At 36.0% G+C, this 13,581-nt stretch overlaps 3 protein-coding genes across 4 annotated transcripts; 1 reads left to right on the plus strand and 2 right to left on the minus strand.

The window, feature by feature from the left end:
* Positions 1-2,051: 2,051 nt before the first annotated feature.
* On the plus strand, positions 2,052-4,772 carry LOC121234344 (probable cinnamyl alcohol dehydrogenase 1). Its single transcript, XM_041130256.1, has 6 exons — positions 2,052-2,204; positions 2,733-2,846; positions 2,932-3,158; positions 3,647-3,936; positions 4,081-4,231; positions 4,335-4,772. The coding sequence occupies exons 1-6, from the start codon at positions 2,113-2,115 to the stop codon at positions 4,529-4,531; spliced, it is 1,071 nt and encodes a 356-aa protein (XP_040986190.1). The 5' UTR covers positions 2,052-2,112; the 3' UTR covers positions 4,532-4,772.
* A 380-nt stretch (positions 4,773-5,152) lies between these two features.
* On the minus strand, positions 5,153-8,002 carry LOC121234340 (WAT1-related protein At1g43650-like). 2 transcript variants are annotated; one of them, XM_041130248.1, is made up of 7 exons: positions 7,780-7,996; positions 6,869-7,074; positions 6,550-6,729; positions 6,202-6,460; positions 5,936-6,094; positions 5,667-5,818; positions 5,153-5,455 (listed from the first exon to the last, which is right to left on the minus strand). In XM_041130248.1, exons 2-7 carry the CDS (start codon positions 7,072-7,074, stop codon positions 5,281-5,283), a joined length of 1,131 nt encoding a protein of 376 aa, XP_040986182.1. In that variant the 5' UTR covers positions 7,780-7,996; the 3' UTR covers positions 5,153-5,280. The 2 variants fall into 2 exon arrangements, with proteins under 2 accessions (XP_040986182.1, XP_040986183.1); XM_041130249.1 differs by lacking the exon at positions 6,869-7,074 and having other exon boundaries at positions 7,780-8,002.
* A 3,941-nt stretch (positions 8,003-11,943) lies between these two features.
* On the minus strand, positions 11,944-13,350 carry LOC121235693 (60S ribosomal protein L9-like). The gene is made up of 3 exons (XM_041132060.1): positions 12,975-13,350; positions 12,430-12,552; positions 11,944-12,104 (listed from the first exon to the last, which is right to left on the minus strand). The coding sequence occupies exons 1-3, from the start codon at positions 13,344-13,346 to the stop codon at positions 12,018-12,020; spliced, it is 582 nt and encodes a 193-aa protein (XP_040987994.1). The 5' UTR covers positions 13,347-13,350; the 3' UTR covers positions 11,944-12,017.
* Positions 13,351-13,581: the final 231 nt, after the last annotated feature.

Below are 13,581 nucleotides of genomic sequence, written 5' to 3' on the forward strand. Positions count from 1 at the left end.
GATTTATATATTATGTAGACCTTGAAAATTTGGTGGTATCCACCTTCATCAATACTTCATCAGGAATGCATGCTGATTAATTGATGGAAAGTAGAACATTTAATACAAGATAAATGTTTTAGTCACAAAAGGATTATACAAAAGAAAATTTATACAGTGATGTGACTTGATGTGGTATATTAGATCAAAACAAAACAAAACTCAAAGGATGTCACTGCCTATGTCCGGGTCAGGATGTCCTTAATTTATTTTTTAAGAATTATACAAATAAAATTAAATAGACACTGGCATTACCTCCAAATGTCAAATTTATTTTAATAACTAGGATCAATTGCTTCAGTTTTAATTTAATGCAATTTGATGCAACAAATAGATAACTTCGGCTTATAACTGTGGCTGAAGGGATTACATAAATCTCCGGAAAAGAATTATATTTACAAGTCGGTAAGATGGAGTAAAGACACATCTTCCATATTATTTACATAATATGATGGGATTTACAAAAATTAAACTTCTCTTACAAATTAGATTCTACTATGTCAACGGTATGTTATTAATTTACGCGGATTTACAAATATAAGGATATGTCGATTATTAAGGTATGTTTGGATCATCAACTCATCTCAACTTATCATTACAATTTTTTCAAATTTTAACATAAAATATAATAAATAATTCAACTTTTTCAAATCCCAAAATAATAATAATATTAAAAAAATAATATTCTAACAATATTTTATCATCTCAATTCAACTCAACTCAACTCAGTTCAACATCCAAACGCAGCCTAAATGTCACGCTATTGAAATAAGTACTTAGGAAGCACTAAATTTTAATGATATAACACAAAAGAATCACACAAAAACAATCCCACAAGTTGATGTGGTTTCACCTGATCCATTAGACCTATTTTACAATAAAAGTAACTTTACAATCTGATGAACTACATTAAACTACGTCAGTTTGTGAGATTATTTTTGTGGCTAGAATATTTTCTTTATTTTATAACAATCTAATAATTATTTTTTATTGGAATATTATGTACCCTTGAGAGATGTTACTTGTAAAATATTATAGTCAAATAAAGAAGGAAAAAGGAGAAGCGAAATTTCGGGTAGCCAATTTGATATACATGCAGTGAAAGCATAACAAAGGGCTAGATCATGGGATCAAAACGGAAGTCATATTTTATGGGCTACTTCCAACGGTATTATCGGATGTATTCCTATGATCATGTTTGTCTCTCTCTGACTCAGTTTTATGGATTGATGGTGGCTGTGATCACTTCTTTTAACGACCTTTTCTTTTAATTTGGTAAGAAAAAGTAAGACAGAATAAAAGAAAAGAAAAATATAATTCATGATATTGAGGAAACATTGGAACTCTTCGAATGGAGAATTTTCAATGCATGCTATTGGGTGTGGGCAAATTCCTGTGAATTTTCAATCTAGCTACAGCGCTGTAGTCCCGGGTGAGCCACCCTTTTGATAATGCAATCTCTCTCTCTCTTTTCCCTTTCTTTTCTATCTGGTCATGAAAGTTAGTGAATCTCTCATTCATGATATATATATATATATACACACACACACGCACAGATATATATCAAAATCTCACTTTTGCGTATTTCTTACGCACTTCACTAATGTGATTGATTGTATCACTTTTTTTTAATATAAAATAATTGGTTTGGTCAATCATATTAGTAGAATGTGCAAGGAGTACATAAAAATGTCTGTAGCAAAACTCATATATAATGCACTAATGTTATCTTCGATCCACAAAAGAGATTGTTTTCTGCATTTTGAAGATTTTATGTATAAGGTGACAAGTGATGTTGAAATGGAACTTCTAGTTTTCAAACACATATTGCACAATGCTGACCATATGTTAAGCTGTCATCTTTGTACACAAATGTTTTTTGTTTTCACCATACGTGGTTCCGAGTATTTGTTGACATATTACATGTCGTATGGTACAATGTGCAATTATATGTTCAATATTTTTGAAGTGGATGCAGGTGCTTACAGCGTTGATGGATTTCTTTTTCTTGGCTCCCATTATTGAAAGAAAACTGATGTTTGCTATCTTATATGTGGTGGATTATAGGGAACAATGAGCTCTGCAAGTGAAAATGAATTAGACTGCCTTGGATGGGCGGCAAGGGATGCATCTGGAGTTCTCTCGCCGTACAAGTTCAGCCGTAGGTATGTTGAGTTAAAGAAGAGCTTGTTTCCTATAGCATTTCTCTTTGTTTATTGCCAATTTATATAATCCAAAGCATGAAAATGCTACTTGCATTTTAATGGCCTCTATTCAAATGGTAATTTCACCTTGTACAGAGGGAAAAGAAACTCAAGAGTGTGTTTGGTCTATGTTTAGCATGCCTTTGTGTATCTTATACGATTGTTCACACTTCTGTAACTCTGTTTTGCTTCAAGATATCTAGTAACCACTCAAGTCATTAGTTGCATTTGGTAATGACAAGTTCACTTATGTTATTAGAGATGGAGTGGAACATAACATGCTTACAGACTTTCTATACATTCAAACTGGTGATTTTTGTAGATAATTTGTTAAACACTGATGACCCATTCCGTGTGATTTGCCTTGTGATTTCAGCAACTATGATTAAGAAAAACTTTGAAATTTGCATGCTGAACTGTTCTGCTTGATAGTATGTTGCATATATTCCAATCAAAGGATTAATTAACTAGGTTGGGAATTTTATTCAGGGCTGTTGGAAGAGATGACGTTTCAATAAAAATCACGCACTGCGGAGTCTGTTATGCTGATTTAGTTTGGACCAGAAACAAAACGGGAGACTCAAAGTATCCTCTAGTGCCTGGGTATGTGCAGTGATTTACTGATACGAGTAGTTCTTACAGTTCAGCAAATTGATGTATCATTGATTATTGATTATTTGCACGCCAGGCATGAGATTGTTGGAATTGTGAAAGAGGTTGGTTCTGATGTCCACCGTTTCAAAGCTGGCGATCATGTTGGGGTTGGAACTTTTATTAACTCATGCAGAGAATGTGAATATTGTAATGATGAGATAGAAGTTCATTGTAAAAGGGGAGTAGTTTCCACTTTTAATGGCATCGATGTGGATGGTACAATAACAAAAGGAGGATACTCCAATTACATTGTTGTCCATGGAAGGCAAGTATTTTATGATGTTGTTCCTTTAGGTATGAAATGCAACAATATTACAGAGTATGATCTGGGATATTGTTGCAAGTTTTCTGTCTCCTGTTAACCTCACTCACTTGAAAAACTTTTGATGCTTATGGTGGTTTCTAGAACCTGCATCTGTGTTCCCTACACCATTAGGAGGAGAAAAGTATCATTGCCTTGCTAAAATTCGAGGGCATTCAGCAAGAACTCATTGTATCTTTGATGTCCAGAACATGACAAGGAAATTGATTATTAGGTTTTGTGCAATACTCTTTGCCATCTCATTGCTAGGAAATCTGTGGTTTTAGTGCAAGTTGTAGTAATGTGGGGGCTTTCAGTGGGTCAGTGACAGAGATTGGGCCAATGGCTGATGAATTGTTGATGTCATAAACATCGCCTATTCACCTTATATAGGTCAGGGAATTTTGGCAAATACAACAAATGAAGATACTAATTAGGCCTTGAACATACAGGTACTGCTTCACAATTCCTGACAGCTATCCATTGGCTTCAGCAGCACCTTTACTCTGTGCTGGAATTACAGTTTACGCTCCCATGATGCGCCATAAGATGAATCAGCCTGGTAAATCTCTAGGAGTGATTGGCCTTGGTGGTCTTGGTCACATGGCAGTGAAGTTTGGGAAGGCTTTGGGGCTGAACGTGACAGTTTTCAGCACAAGCGTATCCAAGAGAGAGGTAGCCCTGAGTGTGCTTGGTGCAGACAGATTTGTGGTTTCATCCAACCAAGAGCAGATGGCGGTAAAATGCATCAGGCTTTTTGAGAGCACGTTTTTCCCTGATGGCATATGCAATATTAAAGTTGATAACTTATCCGTTTCGTTTCGTTTTGTTGGGTTGATGATTGTTACTATGTTCTTTCTCTTCTTTTTCCTTTTTTTTCAGGCCTTGGCTAAGTCATTGGACTTTATAATTGACACTGCATCTGGTGATCATCCTTTTGATCCATACATGTCACTCTTAAAGGTTGCTGGTACTCTGGTCCTGGTGGGTCTCCCTAGTGAGGTCAAATTCAGTCCACTAAGCCTTTTACGAGGTAATTTGGCAATTTCATACTTGAGAGCCTCTTGATATTCACAATTTAATGTGTTAGTACTGTATCTCGGTTGGTTAAACTCTATGCATTGGCCTCTTGGCAGATAGGATTACTGTTTCTGGTAATGCAACTGGAGGTACAAAAGAGACACAAGAAATGTTAAACTTCTGTGCTGCTCACAAAATTTATCCCGAGACTGATGTAATTCCTATTCAGTATGTAAATGAAGCTCTTGAAAGGCTGATAAAGAGAAATGTCAAGTACCGGTTTGTGATTGATGTGGAAAACTCCCTGGAATGACACCATGTAGAAAAAGAGGGACCTCTCTCTTTCAATTTATACACTAATAAGTTAAAAGTGGATTTTAGAAGCTAGACCAGATACCAGATTGAAACTCAAAGAATAAGGTCATTGGTGATATTTCATTGCTGAGTGGCATAATATTCGCTTTTATGTAACCATATGTAGGTCTGAATCTTCTTCATAATTCAAGTAGTTGAAATAATTTGAAGTTACTGGGTTATATTTGCTTTTCCCATTAGTAATGAGTGTATTTTCATCCGAAACTAAATTAATAAATAGCATGGAATTTCGATAGTTAATGTCCTCAATTGTGTCTGTATTGTGCTTAAGTTTATATGTTAGCTTGCTTAGGTTGCTTTCTTTTACTTAGTTCTAGGAAACAATGGTTTCAAATGGTTCATAGTACAAAATGACAACAAACCATTAGGGGATAGGCATGTCTTATGTTTGTGCAATTTGTTAACAAATGAGAGATATATTTGAATGGAAAAGATTGGAGGAAAATCTGATGGGAAAGCTTGATCATTTACAGTACAATTGCAACAGGGTCAGATGGGAAAGATTGATCATAATTCATAGGCTTATACAATATATTGTGCACACAGGTCAGATGGGAAGAAAGTTCCAATTCACTGCAAATTTCTGAAGTTCTTTAATATGAGGTTACAATATGCATCGTTCACTTGCTGCCAAATGTGAATAAAACTAAAGCATCTACCGGTTTTTTTCCAACGAATGCACTTATTTCATTTCGTTTCATTCGTGACGGAATTCCTCAGTGTCTCATTGATGGAAATCTCCAGCATTTTGTTGTCATTCAAGCCTTTACCATTCTCTGTCACTCTAGTGACAACATTGTCTGCATATTTGGCCCAAAGTACAATGTAAAGACCCAAGATGATGAGAAACGCTCCTGCCAAGCTGGGCAAGACAAAATATACAAAAACAGATTAAAATCTATGATGTTTAATTTGTGATATTTATACCAAAAGAATGACAGCTAGACATTTGTGAGACAGCCAGCATTGATCAAGTTGTAATGTTAAAAGGAAATTGGTTAAGATAAGAAAAACCAGCAAGTTGCCTGAGGAATAAAGAATCTTTTGTGTTCTATATAGATAGGATAGCCCACCTTCCCAACCGTAGTCGCTCTGCAAAAAAAATGGCCGAGAATATTCCCACGATAATTAGGAGTAGTGGACTAAACATTGCTGCAAAAACTGGTCCCTTATTACTGATACACCACGTTTGCAGGTAGTAGACTAATGCTGAGATCACCACTCCCTATGATAAAAGTAATCACGAAGAGATGAAGAGATAGATAGATCTTGCTAGTGTTTCAGCTTCAAACACATCATATGCACTAAAAGGCATGCATTTGTGAAAGTAATCCACACTCACACTATAAATGATGGTTAATAGCTGCATGTTCCATTCCAGCTTCCATAAGGTTGGATTCCTTGCAAAAAACAGGGCAAGGAAAGAAGATTGCAATGATGCAAAGAAGCAAATCAACACGTTCAGCGATAACCGTGCTGGGTAGACTTTCGAGACCACAGCCTGAGAATGAGCACAGGCAAAAAATGAACAAAAATTTAAAAAGAAGGAACTTTTCAGACATTATATGCGGTTCTATACATATTGTTTGGAGATATATAGCTTGTCACCTGGAGAATCAGCCATGCACTCCATGCTACGTGACTGATCAGAATAAGTGCTGAACCCTTGATCCAGTTATCCTTGCCATGGCTCAACCCACAAACAGATATATTGGTGCTACAGATGTTTATCAGAGGCCTGTGCACAAAGCCTTTTAATAGGTATCTTCCTTTCCAGAAGGTAAAAGTCAGTGCCCCACCTATGCAAACGAGTGTACCCAACACCTTAGCTTGACCTCTAGTACTTGTTATCTTCACTGTCTCCATCCTTGGCAAGAGATGTAAAAAATCAGTAAAAACGGCATCTGGGGAACTAGTGCTGAAGTTGAAGGGATGAGGGAAGAAGTACTAAAGTACCTGAGTATAACTGCTATGAGAAAGGTCAAACAAGGGACAACATTACTCAAGGCACTTGCAACAGTAGGAGAAGTGTATGCTAAACCAGCATAGTAAACATTAAGGTGGATGGTAGTCCCAAATGATGCAAGCAAAAAAATCTTTGTGATCACTGAGAAGGAAAGTGGAGGGCGATGTTTCCTGACTTGTGAGAACAAAATAAAGTAAGCTTTCTATAATCCTGCTTGCTACTATGGATCAAAGTCGAAGAACAGAAGCACAAACAGATGCACATTACTCAAGCTAGGCTGACAATGACAATGACACAAGGATAGCTAACCTTTCAAGTACATAAGCAAAGGGGCCTAACAAAAGCATGGCAATTATATGCCGGTAAACCACAAAAACTAGTTGATTGAGTCCTTTCTCAAGGGCGATTTTCGTTAGTATATTTGCTCCACCATAAGCGAACTGAATTAGTATCATTGCTCCATAAGAAGCATAGGCTTCCATAGTTATGCAGTAGTATTGCCTCTTGAGGTTCATCTGGTTTAAGTAGTCATGGAAAATCGACCTCAGCCACTTGTTCAAAGAATCATTTTTTAATATGTTGGTGGTGGTAAGAATGACATCTGTGCACATGCTAGTGGGATACATTATCAGCCTATCAATAATATGCTAGCAAAGCATGATAACTAGCTTTCATGAATCAGAAGTGCCAATTGATAAGATGCTGCTGCTTTTACCAATTGACATGCATACTCATGAGCTTCCCATATAATTTTATGGGCAAATACGTGAATACAATTAAGATATATGAGAGGAACCGCATTCACCATCAATCCATGAGAGAAAAACTGGAAGGGAATAGGGGGAAATGCTCACTTTCAGAACTGATGTGGCTGGAAATGGTCTATTTCGCAAGATTTTGCTACCAATTAAAGTGATGCTTATTTACATTTTATTCGCGGTCCATGATGCAGCTTTCCTAAAGCATCAAGTGTTACATGTATTTAATTACTGAAAGGGTTTGCCTATTTATTAACAAAGAAATAAAGCCCTATAAAAAATATTATTCAAGAGATTTCCGATCAGCTTGGATTTTGAATGGCTTAAAAAAAAAAAAAAAAGCCTATAACAAAGCATTCTTCAAAAGATTTTTGAATAATTTTCTGAGAGATGGATTTTGAAGGATGAGGAGGATTGTTCAAGAATCCCTTCCAATGATTTAACTTATCTACTACAAATTACATTTTTGCAAGCTCCTCTTTATCCACGGCTTCTCAATCTTCTCCATGATGTCTGATAACCATCTACCTTCTCGAAGTTTTCAAGTTTTTTCGAGGCAAGTCTTTTGGTTAATCTCTCAACTCATTTTTATTATTTTTCAATTTTGAAAGCGTTAGCATTTAGAGAGTTTTGCTCCTGTTTTATGTCCACACCATGCATTTTCTTCCCCATGATGTTGGATAGCCATCCACCTTCTCAAATGCTCCTAGAGTTTTCTTAATTTCTCTAATACTGTCTTTCGGTTTTCTCAACTCAATATTTTTTAATTATGTAAAATGATTATTGAATTTAGAGGAAGTTAAAAGAGATTATTAAGTTACAACTCTGGATAAATAGTTAACTTGACATTGAATACAAAGGGCTCTTGGTCTCTCTCCATTTAAGCAAAACTTGTGAGAGATTTGACATCACTAATTGGCTATTCTAGGGGAGTTTTTGTAGTGCACGTATGAATGATGTTACGTACTGTTGAAAGTTAATTCGTAATTTATTTTATCTCGTTTATTTTCATAACTGCTCTCATCTCATCATTATAATTTTTCTAAATTCTCATACAAAATAAAATAAACAATTCAACTTTTTCAAATCTCAAAATAAAAATAATATTAAAAAAATATATTCTAGTAATATTTTATTTAACTTTTAATCTCAACTCATGTCATCCGTGAAAACAAACTAGGCGTAATTTCAAGATATGTGCGTTGGTATTCCCAAATATCATATTTGCTGACAACAAATGTATCATATTTTAAATAATTTCATATATCAACTGCTCAAATAAAAATTACTTAAAATATGTCATATAATAAGTGTGATTAAATATGATAAATTTTAAGACGAATAACGACATTTCTCATAAGGTAGTAGATATAATTGGACACAAAAGAGCACTGAGTTGGGAGGAAAGAACTATATATATAGATGTAAATAATGAACTCTATGGATGCGCTGCTAATGACGCGTGGAGTGGGCTTACTTTACAATATCTTAATCAAAACAGCAGGTTCCGTTCTACGACATTGTAACAGAGCAAATGGCTCGTGTTTTTTTGTCTTTTCAACCTTCACATACCATGTCTAGTGGAATACAGTCGATGGCGGCCATTTCTGCTATTTGTGCATCCTGAAACGACCTTTTTTTAATATATATATATATATATATATATATATATATATATATATTAATTTTTGCTTTATAAATAGTGGGCATTTCATGTCCTCCAAGGAAAGTAGTCAATTATCTACAAACAAGTTGCACTAAAACATTGGTCGTAAGCAATTTTCTTTTATTGACATACTAATCTCAAAGATCCATCAGGATTGTTTATTTGTAGCATGAAAAGATCTCCTCAAGTTTTAGTAATCTTAATCGGGAGAGAAATAAACACATCAATAGGATAACAATGAGCAATGCTACATACAGTTCTTATTTGGAGATTGTAATACAAGTTTAGGCAATTTAATTTTTAAAATTTTTTAAAATTACAAAAGTATCATTATTAAAATGATATTTTTTCTCATTTAATAAAGGGCTTGTACATACAGTCTCCAAGTGAGGACTGTAAATAGAATTTCTCGACAACAATACATATTCATCTTTCTTCCACTAAGGGCTTTTGAGGACCTCAAGTTCGGATAACTTGAGAAGACTTTGATCCGTTAATATTATAGAAGTGATGCCATTTAATTTGGTGCTAAGCACTCAGCGCGCTTAGGGCTTAGAGACTAGCCATGCAGCTATATATTACAGATGAAGGATGAAATGAGAGGTGGGTTACCAAGGAGGCAAAAGACAACAATGTGAAGCTTAGTCCTTGCGTATGCTAATTTAAAGTTTAAATTATGCCCTTTAGAAATTTAGATGTATCCATTCATTATTTGATAAGCTACTCAGAGTTGTATTTAATTTAAATGGTACTAGACATTTAATATAAAAATATTTAAAAGAAAAATATTTTCTATCATCCAACTGAAATATATTATTTATCGTCCTTTCAATTATCATTCTTTTATCAGAAGCACTTCTAAGCGGTCGGGCTATTAATCGACCAAGAGCAGCCCTCCTTTCACCTGTTGTCACGTAAGGAAATACACAATAATCTCAACAGGCTCTACCACATAGAATATGTCTCAACGTTGCTGCTTCCTGCAAACAAACTGGGGCAAGGTTTAGACAATCATGAAGTCGGCACATTTGAGCCCTTGGATTTGTTTTCTTCAGAAGATGGCCGGTTCTTTGAGTTTGATAGTCGAATTTCTTCAATCATTCTAACAACTTCATCCATACTGGGTCGCAAGTCAGGCACGTTTGCCACAGGCCATGGCAATCTTCAACATCTGCACCATTTCTTCTTCGATGTTTTGAAACCTCATCAACTCAACATCAAAGACCTCCGCTATCCATTCCTCCCTAACAATAGACTAGACCCACCTCAGAAGATCAACCAAGTCGTCATGCCCTGGCGATTGGAGTGGAGCTTTTCTAGTCAGCAACTCAAGGAGGAGAACACCGAAGTCATACACGTTTGATTTATGGGTGTGCTTTCAAGATTCGATCACCTCTGGCGCATGATAGCGGGTACCTCGAGAAGGAGTGGCAAGAACATTCATAAGAGGGGTTAAACCGTAATTGGAAATGCGTCCTTTGAAATCTTGGTTGATATTCCATGAGAGAACTTTGGACTACCTGCAGAATGGAGGTGGGCAATTCCCCTTGCAATTCTATGATTTCATAGATGCCATATTAAAAATCATTAATCAGAATGGGGTCAAAGGGGGTTGAGTTTCTGGGGGGGTGCGAAGAGGTTGCGTGAAGCTGAGGTCACGAGGGGGGGGGGGGCGCTTGTGGTGGAAAGCCTATGTGTCATTTAACTATTAGCAGGCTGTTATTTGGATAACATTAGCCCGACCAGTCCTAAGGATTTCTCTTCTTTTATCATCATCAAATAATTGGTAGATGAGTTAATAAATAATAAAAGATTTTCAGTCATTTCATTCCACATTAAGTAATTATAAAAGATCGATGACTTACATTTATTTTCTAAAATTATGAAAAATGAAATCACTTGACTACCAAAAATTGACAAATCATTTCCTCATTCAACTTTTGATGTTAAGATGAATGTTGAATCTGGTACAAGAATGTCGAGTATACAAAATTTTGTTTTCAATATGATAGTTCAAAGAATTCACACCACCCTGCCATTAACACCAATTGCAATCCCGTTTAGGATGTTTGGTAGGATAACAAAGCACATCTGGGGGTGGCAAATCGTGTTTTCAGATCGTGTCGTGTCAAGTCATGAACACTCGACTATATAGGTCAACTTGAACTCAACCCATTAATCTAAATGTGTGAAACTTCTAAGCCCTAATCCAACACGTTTAAATAACGGGTTGTGTCGTGTCACCGGTTTTGACTTGTTTCACAATTAATTAGAAATATGTTAACATAACACGACTCATTTAAACCTGTTTGTTTCATGTAAATGGATTGAACTAAAACGCATAACTCATTTGACCTGATTAACATAATTTTATATAAAAGTTAAAATCTATATTTATTAATAACCACAATATCATAAAAAATATATATATAAATATTTTTCAAATTTTAACATGTAATAAAACCAATATTACAAACTATACACTAACAAATATGAGCATAGGTCTAAAATCTTTAGATAAGAAACATGTCAATGTCAAGAAAGTATGGGTCTAAAATTACAATCTCAACAATAAAAACAATAAAAACATAAGCATAATGATAAATACTAATATAACAACGTAACAATAATAAAATTTTAATTTTAAAAGAAATTATAAACGGGTCAAAATGAGTTGATTTCGTGTAAGCAGGTTGACCCGTTTATAAATCCTATCTTAACGGGTCAACCCGTTTTGACCCGAACCCGTTAACATCAAACCCAAATCCGCTAATTTTGTGTTGTACGTGTTCGTGTTGGGTTCACGGGTCGTGTCACATATTGCCACTTAATGAATAACCAAAATCCAACACAACAACATAAATTAAGAAACAAACAATAATTAAGATAGACATCCAATACCTCCTTAAGGAAAAAAAAATGTCCTCATACACGGGGGGCAAAACATTGTTGAAGGGAAAATTAAAACTGTAGAGACTTTCCCCATAACATCAATAGTACCACTGTAACGATTGCTTGCTAGTATAAATAAGGATCAATCTTCACCAGCTACTGTGCCTTTCTCGCTGACATAGATACCATCAAGGAATTTCCTGATATCTTTGTTCTTGACATGGCATTTCTGTTAACAGAAAAATAAAATAACATACTCAGAACAGGGGTGTCTCATAAACAAGGTGTGTGAGCATGCGAATGTGACTGCAAGTGATAGTGATATAACTAATTTATATGCAATATTCTCTCTCCTATCTCTGGAGTAATTATTAGGCAGTCTCGAAAGACATGTGGTACTCATATCCTATCACAAAATCAGAATGATGTATCATTAAAAAGTAGTGCTTATGCAGACAATCTTAATATTATATCATCCTATCACCACGGCATCCATTCTCCCAGGCAACCTAATAATCTTTTCACACAAACACTCCCAGAGTGTGGGAGTATACCTGGTTTATAAGGGCAGCTGAGCGTGAAACAAGTTCGATATCATTTCCGTCCAAAATGAGCTCATCCTTGACCTTTTCTGATCGAAGAATTGAGACACCTTCAAGCATATCCACTTTCCTAACCTGGTATGACCGGAATAACACAATAATAAGCACAATGATGTCAATCAAACGCCAATACCAAGAAAACAGCAACCGCCCGCACAACTCAAGTGGGAAAGTTTGGAAATTCTCACTAGTTTTATGAACAGCAAATCTTGCATTACTCAATACTTGCATATTTCCCATGAAAACAAGATAAGATTATATTTATAGCATACGATAATCATTAAATTGCTTGAAAGTTGACAACTTAAAAAAGTTACAACAACATTAACAAACAGGTGACAAGGTTCTATCATGAGATAGTATCCAAATATACTAAAACAATGTAAAAATCAGAGCAATTAAAAAGACATGGACTCGATATTATGCAATAGCAAGAATCCAAAACTGTTTTTTTAATAGGTAAAAAGCTGTTTAATAAAGAAAGAGAAAGAAGAGACCTTCTTCTCGCCAAGGAAATTACGGATCTCGATGGAACGGTTGGAGCTGGTTATGGAGGCGTTGATGGGAAAGTGGGCATAGACGAAGCGCATCTTGTAGCGGTAGCCCTTGGTGACGCCGGTGATGAGATTGTCGACGTGGCTGAGAGCGGTGCGAATAGCAGCGGAGGTCTTCCTTGATCCGAACCAGGCCTCGACCTTGAGTTTTCTCTTGCCTTCGTCGTCCGTTATCAGCTGGAAGTCTAAGTTGAGGTGCTTGAAGTTCCGAGTCAGCTTCCCACGCGGGCCCTCCACCTCTATCAACTTGGCCTTCACTTTTATCTTCACCCCTTCGGGGATTTCCATCGTCTCCGATGACAGTATGCTCTTCATATCCGCCGCCGCCGCCGCCGCCGCGCTGCGATGCCCCCAACAAAAGCCCTACTCCTAGGTCACCATTTAAATAGCCCGGATCCCTTTTGGATCTTGGGTCCAACATTCACTGGGTTTCAAAGTTGGACCCTACCAGGGGCCCGGTACCATTGGCTGTCAGCAGACGAGTTATATACATATATAATTATATATTCTATTTAGTAAAATACATGTTTTCTTACTCTAATCATACTCA

The sequence above is a fragment of the Juglans microcarpa x Juglans regia genome, chromosome 6D (assembly GCF_004785595.1).
Source record: "Juglans microcarpa x Juglans regia isolate MS1-56 chromosome 6D, Jm3101_v1.0, whole genome shotgun sequence".
Taxonomy (NCBI): domain Eukaryota; kingdom Viridiplantae; phylum Streptophyta; class Magnoliopsida; order Fagales; family Juglandaceae; genus Juglans; species Juglans microcarpa x Juglans regia.

Bases quoted from the DNA above. Each gene is read 5' to 3' on its own strand.
- LOC121235693 (XM_041132060.1), bottom strand. From the start codon at position 13,346: ATGAAGAGCATACTGTCATCGGAGACGATGGAAATCCCCGAAGGGGTG. The intron at 12,553-12,974 runs GTCTCTTCTTTC...CGGTCATACCAG, and splicing joins ATTTCCTTGGCGAGAAGAAG to GTTAGGAAAGTGGATATGCT. The intron at 12,105-12,429 runs GTATACTCCCAC...TTCTGTTAACAG, and splicing joins CAGCTGCCCTTATAAACCAG to AAATGCCATGTCAAGAACAA.
- LOC121234344 (XM_041130256.1), top strand. From the start codon at position 2,113: ATGAGCTCTGCAAGTGAAAATGAATTAGACTGCCTTGGATGGGCGGCA. The intron at 2,847-2,931 runs GTATGTGCAGTG...TTTGCACGCCAG, and splicing joins AAGTATCCTCTAGTGCCTGG to GCATGAGATTGTTGGAATTG. The intron at 3,159-3,646 runs GAAGGCAAGTAT...GGCCTTGAACAT, and splicing joins CAATTACATTGTTGTCCATG to ACAGGTACTGCTTCACAATT.
- LOC121234340 (XM_041130248.1), bottom strand. From the start codon at position 7,074: ATGAACCTCAAGAGGCAATACTACTGCATAACTATGGAAGCCTATGCT. The intron at 5,819-5,935 runs GTGAGTGTGGAT...CTTTTATCATAG, and splicing joins TATTAACCATCATTTATAGT to GGAGTGGTGATCTCAGCATT. The intron at 5,456-5,666 runs GTGGGCTATCCT...TGTCTTGCCCAG, and splicing joins GAGCGACTACGGTTGGGAAG to CTTGGCAGGAGCGTTTCTCA.